General features: G+C 43.4%; 1 protein-coding gene across 1 annotated transcript in view; it reads right to left on the bottom strand.

Annotated features, from left to right (window-relative positions):
• Window positions 1-13750, bottom strand: part of LOC147010727 (rho-related GTP-binding protein RhoF-like) — a 58322-nt gene extending 44572 nt beyond the window's left edge. The window contains exon 1 of the mRNA XM_085859576.1: window positions 13506-13750. Within this exon, the coding sequence (XP_085715702.1) occupies window positions 13506-13640 (135 nt within the window). The 5' untranslated portion in view covers window positions 13641-13750. The remainder of the gene's footprint in view (window positions 1-13505) is intronic.
• Between the last annotated feature and the right edge of the window lie 450 nt (window positions 13751-14200).

The following is a 14200-nucleotide window of genomic DNA, read 5'->3' as shown; positions in this document are numbered from 1 at the left end:
AGCTGCGACGGGTTTTATCCTGCGATTCGAGTGGGTATGCAATACCTTGGTTGATTGACGAAGTTAATCAGGGTGAGCGAGACGCTGATAATTAATCCGATAGTGTAATTGTGTTGCGGCAAACCACGGATGATGGACGGGGTTATTTGCAGATTACTGCTGACACCATGTAACACAAGCAGGACACCAGCGTTCGGCCATCTGTATCACCGGAAGTCAATTTATTTTTTCAGGTCTTTTGTAACAATCCCCAGCAACAACCACAACCAACACTGTAGTTGCTTATGATTTGCAGGCACTTCGAAAATATCTTACAAGAGGGAAGGGATGGAAGGGGAGCATACTCCCGATACAGTCTTAACAAGGTGCCACCAGGTTTTAGAGGAGGGAGGCAAGTTTGAAAGTTCATTCTTAAGGCTGAACAGATGTTCTTTTTTTGTTTTCCTGAGAGTAGACACACTTGTTATGAATGCAAGTTGTTTTAAGGTAACTGCATCGCCACATGATTCAGTGGGAATGATTCACCATGCATGGGAAGAAGGGTAGAATAATTATTGAAGACTAAATGGGATGAATCTGTGCAGAAGGGACAGAAGTTTCTGTGCAACAATTCCCAGGCTGAATTAATGTTAGGCGCAGTAGATATAGGAGACCAATCCTGAAGAGAGACGGCTGCTTGTAGTCCCTGCCAGTTTGCCTGAGTGACCTGCCAGACTTGCCGGTGCTGAGGCTGTTCTCTGAGAAGGCTCAGAGAGATGTTGACCTTCACAAGCACAAAGCTTTTCTTAATTGTTAGCTGGTTTCCCATAACCTTGTGGTTTTATGTTGCTAAACAACTTCCTTTTGTCAACCAGACACACTCAAAAGACAGTTAGGAAATTCCTATGACGTGACAGGGAAACGGAGGGGAAGTATTTATTTTTGTTTTAAAATAAAATACCACACTAAATACAGTGACCAAACACATTCAATTTTTTTTTTAATAATCTTTCCGTTATATAAATATGGTGAATATAACTCATCGTGATGTCTGTAATAAGGACTTCAAATACTACAACATATTTGCAATTATGCAAACACCAAATAAAGCCTGGAATACTTCCTCCTTCTTCTAATAAGGTTCATTGTGATCTCTGTTCAAAGGACTTGTCAAAACACAATTATAAAAAACACCTTCAATGGCACAAACACAAGCAAAACTCAGGAGAACTACACCCTTCAAATTTCTCAACTGCCCATCTTGCTCAAAGCTTGAGGGAAGTGCCACCACTTTCCGGAGCGCACTGGGTACCAGCTCCCAGTGGCGTCACAACAATGGCGCCGCCTTTCTCACCACACTCTGATCGGGATTTCCTAAGGATTAATTTCCTCCTCTCCTTGGATGCCAGTCTAACCCACAATTGTCTGTGCTCTTATCCTTTTAAATCTGGGGTTCCCAACCTGGGGGTAATTATCCCCAAAGGGATAATGTGGCTTCTCCCCGGGGGTAATGAGCGTTCCTGACAATCATATTTAAAAAAATCAATGTCATTTCCATTACCATGCATAATCTTCGAAAGGATAAACCTCCAAACACTTCACTAGTCGTTCTTCACCCTCGTCTCCAGTATTTCTGGGGACGGGACTGGAGTTTCGATCGCAGTTGTCAGAATCAGAAGCAGCTAGTTATCCGGAAGATGATGTAATCATCAGGTGCACACGTGACATAAGACACACCCCATGACAACCTCGCCCCAGGATATCGCCGCAGGGGGATACCCTGGTTCCAGGTGATTTAAATCCACATTGAGAACGGGATTCTCGCAGCCACAAGATTTGACGACATCACATTTGGAGGCCTGAAATATCACAGATAAGGGTAGGAACTTGTTGCATTTTTGATTTACTAGTATGTGCCCATAAATAAATAAATAATAAAAAAATAATAAATAAATATTCAAACCGCGAGCAACAAACAACAACCACACAGGACGTTTCTTCGCTCTCGCGTGCCCGTACATGTGTGGCCCGGAAGTTCGCATATTATTCGCAGTTACGATTATTCGCAATTTAGTTTTAATACCCAATTATTCAATTAGCGCCAACGTATTTTACCTTTTCGCAATGTCGTGGCAAGGAAAAACAAAAAGGAGAAGAGAGAGAAAAAAAATTACTTCCTGGTTCGGAGCATACCAGCACTCTGATGTTACCGAAATTTATGCACCGTCTAATATGAAAACGATCATAACTTGGGACATTGTGTTTATCTATAAATGCGCATAAGAAATCGAGAAATTATTAGAACTAGTACGGGTCCGTAGGGGCGGGCCCGTAGGTGCGTGCCCGTAGGGGCGGGCCCGTAGGTGAGTGCCAGTATGCGCAGCCCTCTCTCGCCCCCTCTCTCTCGCCCCCCCTACTCTCATCCCCCCTCTCTCTCTCTCTCCCACCTCTATCCCCCCCTAGTCTCGCCCTTCCTCTCTCCCCCCTCCTCTCTCGCCCCCACTCTCATCCACCCCTCTCCCGTCCCCCTCTCTTGCAGATATTGGTCGACAGATAAATGGCCGTAACTTGGGAACTGCTCGTCCGATTAATATCAAACCTCGTAAAGGCACATCCGCGGGATCCCAGCAATATCCCTGGCAAGTTTCAATCAGATCGGACCGTCAATCGTGCAAAAAAAAAAAAAGTAATAAATAAATAAATAAATACGCATTACTTGTGCCGGCATTCGTGACATCATAGCACCGTGTCTTGTCATTGGTTGACAGATAAATGGCTGTAACTTGGGAACCGCTCGTCCGATTAATATCAAACCTCGAAAAGGCACATCTACGGGGCCCCGGCAATATTCCTGGCAAGTTTCAATCAGATCAGACCGGCGCTTGTCGAGAAACGGCAGTCGCAGACAGACACACACACACACACACACACACATTGCTGGAATTATAGATAGATACACGAAGTCATCACTATCCGGAAGTCCGTACATTGTAACCTGTAATGGCGAACGCGGCTGAGCTTCCCTTCCCCATCGGCCACGCAACGTGTCTTGTCATTGGTTTGGTAAATAAATGGCCATAACTTGGGAAGCACTTGTCCGATTAATATAAAACCTTGAAAAGGCACATCCTCAGGTCCCCAGCAATATACCTGGCAAGTTTCAATGAGATCGGACCAGTGGTTATCGAGAAACAGCGGTCACAGACACACACACACACACACACACACACACACACATTGCTGGAATTATAGATAGATATGTTTATCGGTGATTGCTGCGAGAGAAATTTGGCCTTTGTGAAAATTTGGAGTAATTTTCAGGGCACTTCCCTGAATTCCAATTGAAGAGCAGCTTCTATTGGCCAATAAGAGACATGTTTTCAACACATGGGATCAGGGCCTACGCGGAGCGTATAGCCTAGGAATGAGGGTGCGCCCCATGACTACGAGCCAACACCGCAGCCAATGACTACAAGCCACAGTGCTAAGGCGATCCAGGAATGGCAAGTGGGAATAAACAAAAAGCGCGGATTTTTTGACACTTATATCGACTATGGATTCACGAATATTACAGAGAAAGGGGGTGAAGAAACCACAATGTTTGATTGGTTTGAAGGTCTTGACTGCCGAGTCGTTAAAGCTCAGTAAAATGAAACAACATCTCCAGTCTCAGCACCCAGACTACGTTGGTAGGAACTGATCCTATTTCAAAAGCAGCAAGAAAGGTTGAGGGGTCAACGCCTTGATTCATGTGGATCATTCCAGCAACAAAATGCAGCCGCTGTCAAAGCATCCTACTTCGTATCCCTCGAGGTTGCATGGAAAAAGAAGCCGCATACCATCGGTGAAGAATTGATCCTGCCATGTACGAAGACAATGGTAAGACTGATGCTAGGTGAGAAGAGTGTCGAGAAACTTCTTCCAATATCGTTGTCCAACAACACAGTGAAGCGTCGGATGTATATGTCGAACGACATTAAAGATCGAGTAGTAGAGGAGATTAATAACGTCAGGGTTTTCAGCATCCAGCTTGATGAGTTGACTGACGTTTCATCTTGCTCACAGCTCATGGTTTTTGTTCGCCATGTTAAGGGTCAAGATTTTAATGAAGAGTTTATTTTCTGCCATAAACTGGAAAAGACAACAAAAGGTGAAGATGTCATGGAAAAAGTGTTGTGCTTTTTTGAAGAGGAAGGATTGAGCTTGGCGGGAGTATGTGGTGTAAGTACGGACGGTGCGCCTGCCATGCTTGGCTCGAAGTCAGGATTACATGCCTTAAAAAAGGCAAAAGCTCCCAATGCAATGTTTGTATATTGTATGATTCACCGACAGGTTTTAGCTTTGAAAACTCTTCCCCAGCCACTGCTTGAGATGATGAATACCATCATCAAAACGGTCAACTACATCAAGGTGAGTGCTTTGAACACTCAGCTGTTCAAGAAACTGTGCCAAGATATGGACTCTGAACATGAAAGTCTACTGTTTTACACACAGGGTCACTGGCTCTCCAGAGGTAACGTTGTTCTCCGAGTCTGAACTCAGAGATGAGAACCAGCTATTCCTTGATAGTCAAGGGAAGAAGGATTTTCTGTCTGAATGCAATCAGCCCGGATGGAATATGAAATGAGCCTACCTAGTTGATATGTTTGGGCGGTTGAACGAACTGAACACCACACGACAAGGCAAGGATAAGTTGGTGATAGACTTCGCCGATAAGCTCCGAGCATTTGTTGCGAAGCTAAAGAACTGGCATCGTAAAATTGAGGTGGGAAACACGGCAATGCTGTAGCATACGACCGTTGTCAATGAAACGTACTGAAAAGATGAAACACTTGATTTATCAGCATCTGGCAGCCCGACAAACTGAATTTGAAAGATACTTCCCGGATACGGATACGGACATGGCAGGTATCGTGTGGGATCCTTTCTGATCGCCAGTAACGGCGCTACCCGATGACAAAGACCAGACGCAGACTGAACTTGTAACTCTGCAAGAAGATTCGGGCACGAAGCTCAAATTCCAGTCAGAATCACTGCCAGCATTTTGGGTAGCTATGACTGAATCGTACCTCAGACTTTTCAACATCACTATTCGTAATTTATTACCATTTCGATCCACATACAGGTGTGAGAGCACATTTTCAACACTGTTGCATATGAAAACGAAGTCAAGAAGCCGACTGGACGTAGAAGATGAACTGTGATGTGCACTCAGTGTGACTGAGGCCAGAATTCAGAAATTGGTCTCATCTGTTCAGCATCAACCTTCTCGTTGAACTTTTCAAACACATTGTCAGATTTATTTGGCTGGGGACTTTATGCTCTGCAATAAATATGCATGTAATATAAATATGCAATTATCTGCAATAAATATGCAATGATTTGGGAAAAAAAATCCTTCTCTTGGGAGGGTCAAAGGAGTAATAGGTGAATTTCGATGTCTATAAATGGGTAATGACCCGAAAAAGGTTGGGAACCATTATTTTAAATGCTGAACACCAAGCAGGCATGGAGCACATTATTGAGGTCCTGTTGGTATGACTCAGCTAGGGTTTGAACCACCAATTAAACCACCAACCTCCCAAACATGGAACAGACACTCGAACCATTACAGCACCGAGTCTAGTCGTGGAATCAATGAGATTTTATTACACAGATATAAATTACTCCTCTTAATATCGGATCCAAGATAATTGAAATCATAAACATTTTCAAGGATATTGTTGCTGGCAGTTTAACTTTTCCATTAACATCATGCACTGTGTCTTATCTGCATTTATGTGCAGGCCAACAAATTACAGCAAAAGATTCTATTCTGCTTTGAAGCTTTTGGGCAGCATCAAGAGAGTTTGAAATTTGGGCATGTCATCTGCAAAATCTAGGTCACTAATGCTTTCTACTTTGTGACATAAACTCCTGCGTGTTACAATTGTCAAACGTAATTCGTCAACATCTTCACTAGTGGCAGTTCTCATGATGTAATCTAATACAACAATGAATGGAAAAGAAGATGGAGTGTCACCTTGTAGTATTCCTGCCAAGATGTTAAAGGACATTCGTCAAAGTCTGGTATACCAAAAACTTTCAAGATGTTGAACATTTTTCATGATGGATTGAATCAAAAGCTTTTTGAAAGTCTATTATTGTCATGATAGCCTGTCAATGTTTCGCATTGATTCCTTCAATTGTGCATCTGAGAAGATCTGGGTGAGTGTTTGTTTTGTTTCTTTCATTTGGAGTATCGATTTTGTCGAAAACCATTTTGATTCTTCCTCAAAATCAGCTTTATGTACGGATAACCGATTCCATATCATTTTGTTGCATATTCTAGCTGCGACGCATATTAGATTGATGCCTCTGTAATTTTTTAGTAAACTCAGATCACCTTTTCTTAGGATAGGTGTAATTGCACCTTTTTGTCCAGATGCTTGGCTTATCTTCATGAAGTGTGGTATTATTGCAAATTTTAAGCAAAGGATTATGTAAGGCTCTACTTTCCAGATTTCTGTTGCTGTAAGGGTGCTTTCTCGACCAGCTGCTCTGTTATTAGCCAATTGCTTGATCAATGCGACAGGCTCCTCCTTCGTGAAAACTCAAGTTTCAAAAGGTAATATACCTGGTATAATCCGTTGAATTTCTTGATCTTCAATGATTGGAGGCTGAACCAGTAGCTTACAAAAATGATCTTTGTTTCTTTCATTTGGAGTATCGTTTTTAGTGGAATTCCAAGACAAATCAAACCGTAAAACATCCATTTGTGATACAAGCTGACTTTGAAAGAATTCTCAAAAAAAGATGGAGACTGTTTCTCCAAGTCAATCCTACACCAAATCTTACCAAAAACATATTCCTCATGGTGTACATGAAATTGTATCTGTCAGAGTTCAATATAATAAATGAGAATTATGCAGAGGAGAAGGTGCCTGCCCCCTCCCAACCCCCAACGAGTTTATAAAGATGTCATAAAAACATGCTATTCAACTACAGGGTGCCCCACAGAAAACCAGGAAATTTGAGATTTTGAGATTTATTTTGCTGTATTTTACCATATCAATAAACCAACATATAAATTTTCTAAAATAAAGTGTATCTTTGTTTTACACTACATCTAAGTTTGATTTTGTTTTGTTTGAAAATAAAGTGTATCTTTGTTTTACACTACATCTAAGTTTGCTTTTGTTTTGTTTTAAATAAACTGTACCAAATTTCCTGGTTTTCTGTGGGGCACCCTGTAGAGCGCTTAGCTCCGTCAGGCTGCACAGTTTACGTTTTGTATCAAACTGATAGTCGGATCTGCATCTGTACCCTAACCATTATCTAATCAGCTTTTATCACTTACCCAACTCATCCAAATCATTCCATAACCTTTGATGACATTGTGCTATATATCGTTTTTTTTGGTCCTATCGCTCAATGGTGAAGAATCACTTTTAAAATTAGAGTACATGGATTCGGATTTTCGCCATAATTGAATCATTTTCTCCTTCTAACACACACAACCTGTCCACCGAGTTTCGTCTGAATCAGTCTATAACTTATTTAGATTTCATGCCAGATATCGTTTTTGGCCCTATCTGTCATCTGGTGATGAATCACTTTCAAAATTCTGGCATCCGGATCCGGATTCGGATCTTCACCAGAATCAAATGATTTTGTCCTTGTCATACACCCAACCTGTCCACCCAAGTTTCGGCCGAATCTGTCCATAACTTTTTGAAATATCCTGCTCACAGACAGACAGACAAAAAAGGAGTGAAAACACAACCTCCATCCACCATTGGGGGCAGAGGTAATTATCTGACGTAATGCTGAAAATTTATAAACCAATGACATTAATACAAGATGAGGAAGAAAATTTAAAGAAATATAACATTGGTTATCTTTGTCAGTAATTAACTAAGGAAGAACCAAAAGTTATATCTTCCAGGTAAAGATCGAACAGAGCTGCTGCTCATCAAAGTTGTAATCCCAATTTAAAACTTCGGACTTTACATTCCTGTCTTTCGACACAACAATGCGAACGTTGATTCTGACTTTTTTCTTCTTTTTTGTATTTAATACAGTATATAAAGCTCTTTCTTACCACTGACTCACTCACTCACTCACTGACTGACAGATTTTAAAGATCGGTGTCTTCTGGGTGACGTAGAAAGCTGAAATTTTGCATGCCGACAGATATCGAAGCCGATACACTGGAAAAAAAAAATCACAGAACCATCAGAAAACATCCGTAAATGAAAATATAGATAATTGAAAAAAATGCAGATGAGTGACCCAAGACAATGGGGAAGCTTGGTAATTTTGTGTGCCAATGGACATCGAAGCAAATACACTGGCAAAAATCACAGAACTTTTTTTTTTTTTTTTGTATACCTTGGTCGAGGCTCGTATGAGAGCTAACACACAACTCACAGCAAGGAGGCATGAGACAAGAGGGGCGGGAGTGGAAGGGACAAAACAGTGGGGAACAGACACATTAGGTGAACTGTGGAAGGGAGAGGGATGGGGATGGGACGGGGAACATGGCGAAGAGAAGATGGACATTTCAGGGACTTTCAGGAAGGAAAGCAGGAGAAATGAAGGAAGTGGGCTTGGGTGGATTATCGGGGGTAGAAAAGATCGAGGATTTGGATGGGGGAAGATAAGATGTGGTGGTGAACAGCTGTTTTGAAAGCCTGGAGGGAAGAATGGGAAAGAATAGAGTGAGGAAGTTTATTCCAAAGGCGGGAAAAAAGAGGAATGAAAGAGTGAAGATGAGCAGTGATTCGTGATTTTGGTAGTTTTACTAGAAGGGGGTTGTTGGCGGACCTTGAGCGCCCTGTGGAAATGTGGTGGGGACAAATCGCAGAGAGAGCAGGGGGGGCAAGGCTGGAGAGGAGTCGGTAGAAGACAGAAAGACAACCGACCAACCTGCGGTGATTGAGTGAGAGGCCCAAAGACTCAGCTTCATTGTGGGAGATGCCGATGATCTTAAATGCCCTGGTTTCGACAGCGTGAAGCCGAGAAAGGTGGGAGGCAGGAGCACCAGCCCAGAGGGGAGAGCAGTACTCCATCAGGCTACGGACAAAAGCTTTGTAAGTTGTCAGGAGCTCAAGAGGGCCGAGGAAGGACTGAGCACGACGGAGGATTCCCAGTCGGCGACTGGCTTTTGAGGCGAGGTTGGAAATGTGACTTTCCCAGGAAAGGTCATGGCAGATAGTGAGACCTAGAAGCTTGAAAGAAAAGACTTCTTCCAGAGGATTGTTGAGAAAGTGGATGGGGTTTGTAAACGGTCCTTTCGAAGAGACATAGTGAGAGTGTGAGATTTGTCTGGATTGAAAGACATGTTCCACGTGTTGGACCAGTTTGTGATTTTATCCAGATCTGCAGTGAGCGAAGAAGCTGCTGCTTGCCGGTCTGAGGGATGACAGATGGTACGGCAGAGGGTGGAGTCGTCGGCAAAGAGAAATAGAGGATTTTCCAGAGAGTCCGAGAGATCATTGATGAAAACCAGAAAAAGAACAGGGCCCAGAACGCTACCTTGAGGAACTCCAGCCTGCACAGGAAGAGGGGATGAAAGAACTCCATTTAGGGCCACACGTTGACTGCGACAGGAGAGGAAGTCTGCAAGCCATGAGTGGAGATGGCCTTGAATACCATGGGAAGAGAGTTTGGTGAGTAGGGCAGGGTGCCAGACTGTGTCAAAAGCACGTGATATGTCCAGGGATACGGCTCGGATTTCCTGTCTGGCATTGAGGACCTCCATCCATTGATGGGAGAGCAGAAGCAGCATATCCAGGGTAGAGTGACCTGGTCTGAAACCAAATTGATGATTGGAAATCAAGCCATTGGAGAAGAGGAAGGATTTCATATCTGAAGCGATGATGGATTCCATCACCTTGCTGATGATTGGGAGAAGGCTGATTGGTCTGTAGTTACAGGGATCTGTTTTTGCACCTTTTTTATGCAGGGCAGTGATGTTAGCAGATTTCCAAGCAGATGGCAGATGACCTTGGGCAAATGAGAGGGTGAATAGAACAGAGAGAGGGTTAGCAAGAGCAGAAGAGCAGGCTTTGAGGACACGTGGGCTGATGCCGTCTGGACTGGTTGCAGAATCTGACTCGAGGTTTGAAAGCAAGCTCTCCACCTTGTCAGGAGAAAAGGACACAGAGTCCAGGGACAGTTGGGTGCGACTGGGTAAAGTGGGTAGAGATAGTGTTGGGTTTAGGACACAAGATTTAGCTGCAAACACCGAGTTTAGACATTCAGCTTTATCACGTGCGGAATCAGCAGTGCGGCCATTTGAGGTAAGGGAGGGGATGGAGGGGGAACATACACCAGAAACAGATTTGATTAAACGCCACCAGGATTTTGAGGAGGGAGAGAGGTTTGAGAGTTCAGACTTGAGATGAGAAAGATGTTGTTTTCTGGCTCTCCTGAGGGTAGATACACACTTGTTCCGAGCTTTGTGGAAAGAACTGAGATTGCCCTCAGTTGGGTTTGCTTTCCATGAGGCAAAGGCAAGTTGTTTCAGGACAACTGCCTCGCCACAAGCTTCAGTAAACCAAGGGCGGGAGGAAGGGTAAGACAACTGAAGAACTGTTGGAAAGCATCTGTAAATGAAAAAAAAAGAATGAAAAAAATAAGTGTCGGTGAGTGACCAGAGACAATGGGGAAGCTCGGTAATTTTGTGTGCCGATGCACATTGAAGCCGTTACACCAAGGGGGGCGGGGGGGCGGGGAATAACTCACAGAACCATCGGAAAACATCCGTAAACGAAAATATAAATAAATGGAAACATGAAAAATCAAATGCAGGTGAGCAACCCGAGACAATGGGAAACACAGTTTGCATATGATTGAGGCTCGTGGAAGAGCTAGAATAATTTATTCAGAAAAGAACGAAGCAACACGGCTGGATACATATCAGATATTCCTAACACAGACAAGAAATACATTCCATCTACAAAATCAATCCTATCTAACAAAACTAATGCAGTATTAGGTTTATTGATACGTACAAACTTATCTACATGAGTATCAAGTCTCACCTCATTTCCAAATCTCCACACCATTTATTCAGAACCTGATGAAATTGAACTCTTATCACAAAAAGGAATTTACCCTTATAATGTAGGACAATTTTTTTTTCAACAACTTAAAGAAGAAATACAATGAGAATATCAGTTTATTAGCCCCCATTCGACTTCGTCCAAAACGGGGGCTTTTGGATTTGGTCTCGATTTTTGAGTGTGTGCGTCCGCAACCATATCTCGCACATGTATGGACTGATTTTATTCATACTTGGCCCAAAGACAACACAGGATGGTATACATATGCATGTCATTTTTTCGACATCAGATCCCAGATGGCCGACTGGTAGACTGGCAGCCATTTTAGCTGTAAAAAAACAAAGACAAAAACCCAGTGTTGAACACGTCCTCAACCATTTCTCAGACACGCATTTACCGATGTTGTTCAAACTTGGCACACAGATAAAGAATAATGGTTTACATATACACATAATTTTTGTTTGAGATCAGATCCAAGATGGCTGACTGGCGGCCATTTTATATCCTAAATGTGTCCCCAACTATTTCTCTGACTTGCATGGTCCGATTTTGTTCAAACTTGGCACAAGCACAGTACATGATGGCATACACGTGCACCTCACTTTATTTTGTGATCTGATCAAAGATGCCTGACTGGGAGACTGGCAGCCATTTTAGTTGTACACAAGTCTGGAGACGGCAATGGTTCACGAGCAATGTACACGGTTCGCCTTTTTCATTTTTTGACCTTCGAGGGGACGCCACGGGCAAACTGGCGGGAATCGGGAAAAACGTAAATGATGAAAGTTGTAGTACTCGAAGAGCACTACTTGCATACCAACTTTCATTTGAAACAGTTGAAAACCTTTGGAGCTTGATGATCAATTTATTGACTTTTTTGACATTTTCTAAGTTTGTGACCTTGTGACCTTGACCTTGGGACGAAAATGAAAAATCGAGCTCCGTGGGGCTATGCAGGTGCCATTGGGCTAACAAAATACCGAAGCCCCTGCCAGATTCGACAAACCCCCTCGGAGAAGATGTAACTTGAAATCGGCTACCCCCTAAAAAACACGTTTCTTGGGCGTGGCTCCGCCCATAATGGGTGCAGCACGCCCATTCTCAGGAAAACACAACTAGATCATGATATAAACCTCCCACCCAAATTTTATCAGGATCGGATCAAAACCCATGGAGCTATGCTCGGGACAGACAGACAGACAGACAGACACACACCCATAACGAATATAGTGGTCACTTACTGACTTGTGAACCAATAAATATGGGCTCGCCCTTTAACACCGTCTAGCAAAAATTCTAAAACAATGTCTGTGATATTTTATGTCTTTTTTTACTTGTTAATGATTTTTGTTTCCATCTATGTGAGGAGAGTCACAGGCATCCATCCACTCGTGACAATGGGAAAGAAGTAGGAGGAGCAGGAAGCTGTGGGGAGTGGAAAAGAGGCACAAGAGCCATGTGGCCATCGTCCACAGCTGTACTTTGGCACCCAAGGCCTGAAAATGTCCACTGGTAGAGCCTTGGAGGGACTTACTGGAAGAAATTCAAAAGTATTAAACTGAATAAGTTCCTTCAGTATCACGTTTAATACTTTTAAATGTCTTCAAATATCGGCGAGAGATAAAGAAAAATTACAATGTACCGTCTTGGAAACTGACCCATCGTGGGCACTGGGCAACTTTCCCCTACACGTGTTGGGACCTGGGATTGTTGGGAAACACAATTTGCATTGTACTTTGTTTCCACCCCCCCCCCCCTCAAATGTGATGAGCATGAAATGGCTTGTTCACATTCCACATCAACAATCACCAGCCTCAGGTGTCATTGTTTATCCAATGCAAACTGACAGGTTTATTCTGAACGCAATTGTGACGTGTACGAACGTCAGTCGTTGAGAGGACATCAGAAATATCTCTGATTGAATATACACAATTTAAAACTCCGCTCTTTCTGACAAGTTGGACATAACTGGTGCATCAACCACAGACAAAACAACCGTTCAAAGTTTTACTCGTCAACCTGGGAAGGTGTGCTCGGTGGTCAACTGGAAAAGGTGTTATTAAACGTAACTGAAACCGTGAGTTGCTTTCCCAGTTGAACCAACATTTTCCATCGATTTCCCATTCCTGGAAGTTCATGGAAGATGCCCATATGTAATTATATACATGGTGGTCCATATGTCTTGTTACCTGCTGCTTCCTAATAAATACCATTCTCTTGTGTTGTGTTCTCGAGGTTGGTTCGTGTTGCGGACAACAACAATGTATACCAATGTACTCGTACATTAATGACAAGGACAAAGACAAATCAATGCATGACACGAGATTTAATCCTGAGAGTGCTCATACATGGGAGTGCTCAACAGCCATTGGAAGTCACTCATCGTGAGTTAGTGAGTTATCATGTAAAAAAAAAAAAGAGAAGAGTTATTTAGCTTTTTTTTTTCCTCCCATCATTGATCATGACGTGACTCACCTCAGGAAAGATTCCTTTGGCGAACACCGTAATCAGGGAAGTCTTCCCGCAAGCTCCATCGCCCACGATCACGAGCTTCACCTGCTCACAATTCGCCGAGTCCTGTTGCTTTTCGACCAGGTTGTCCGCCAGCATCACATCAAGGGGAGACACGAAAACAAAACAGACAAGAGAGCGACGCAGAAGAAATGGCCAAATAACTTCACTTCAATCGCCTTTTCCCCGTCCCTTTGAACACACCCCGCCATTTCATCTCACCCCGCCCCTTTACCTCGGCTCCCGCCCATTCGGTGCTCGCTTTTTTTTTAGCCGCGTCTCGCGTAACGAACGCTGGCACTCGGAGAATTCTTCTTCTTCTGGAGAGTTCTTCTTCTTCTGGAGAATTCTTCTTCTGGCGAGTTCTTCTTCTTCTTTTTGAGAGTTCTTCTTCCTTTTCTTCTTCTGGAGAGTTCTTCTTCCTTTTCTTCTTCTGGAGAGTTCTTCTTCCTTTTCTTCTTCTGGAGAGTTCTTCTTCCTTTTCTTCTTCTGGAGAGTTCTTCTTCCTTTTCTTCTTCTGGAGAGTTCTTCTTCCTTTTCTTCTTCTGGAGAGTTGTTGCTGCTGCTGCTGCTGCTGCCGCTGCCGCCGCTGCTGCCGCTGCCGCCGCTGCCGCCGCCGCCGCCGCCGCCGCCGCCGCCGCCGCCGCCGCCGCCGCCGC

The sequence above is a fragment of the Eptatretus burgeri genome, chromosome 16 (assembly GCF_056783735.1).
Source record: "Eptatretus burgeri isolate ZD-2024b chromosome 16, Ebu_testis_v1, whole genome shotgun sequence".
Lineage (NCBI taxonomy): Eukaryota > Metazoa > Chordata > Myxini > Myxiniformes > Myxinidae > Eptatretus > Eptatretus burgeri.
Note: the sequence above shows the minus strand (reverse complement) of the source record. Positions and strands in the feature narration are given on the sequence as shown.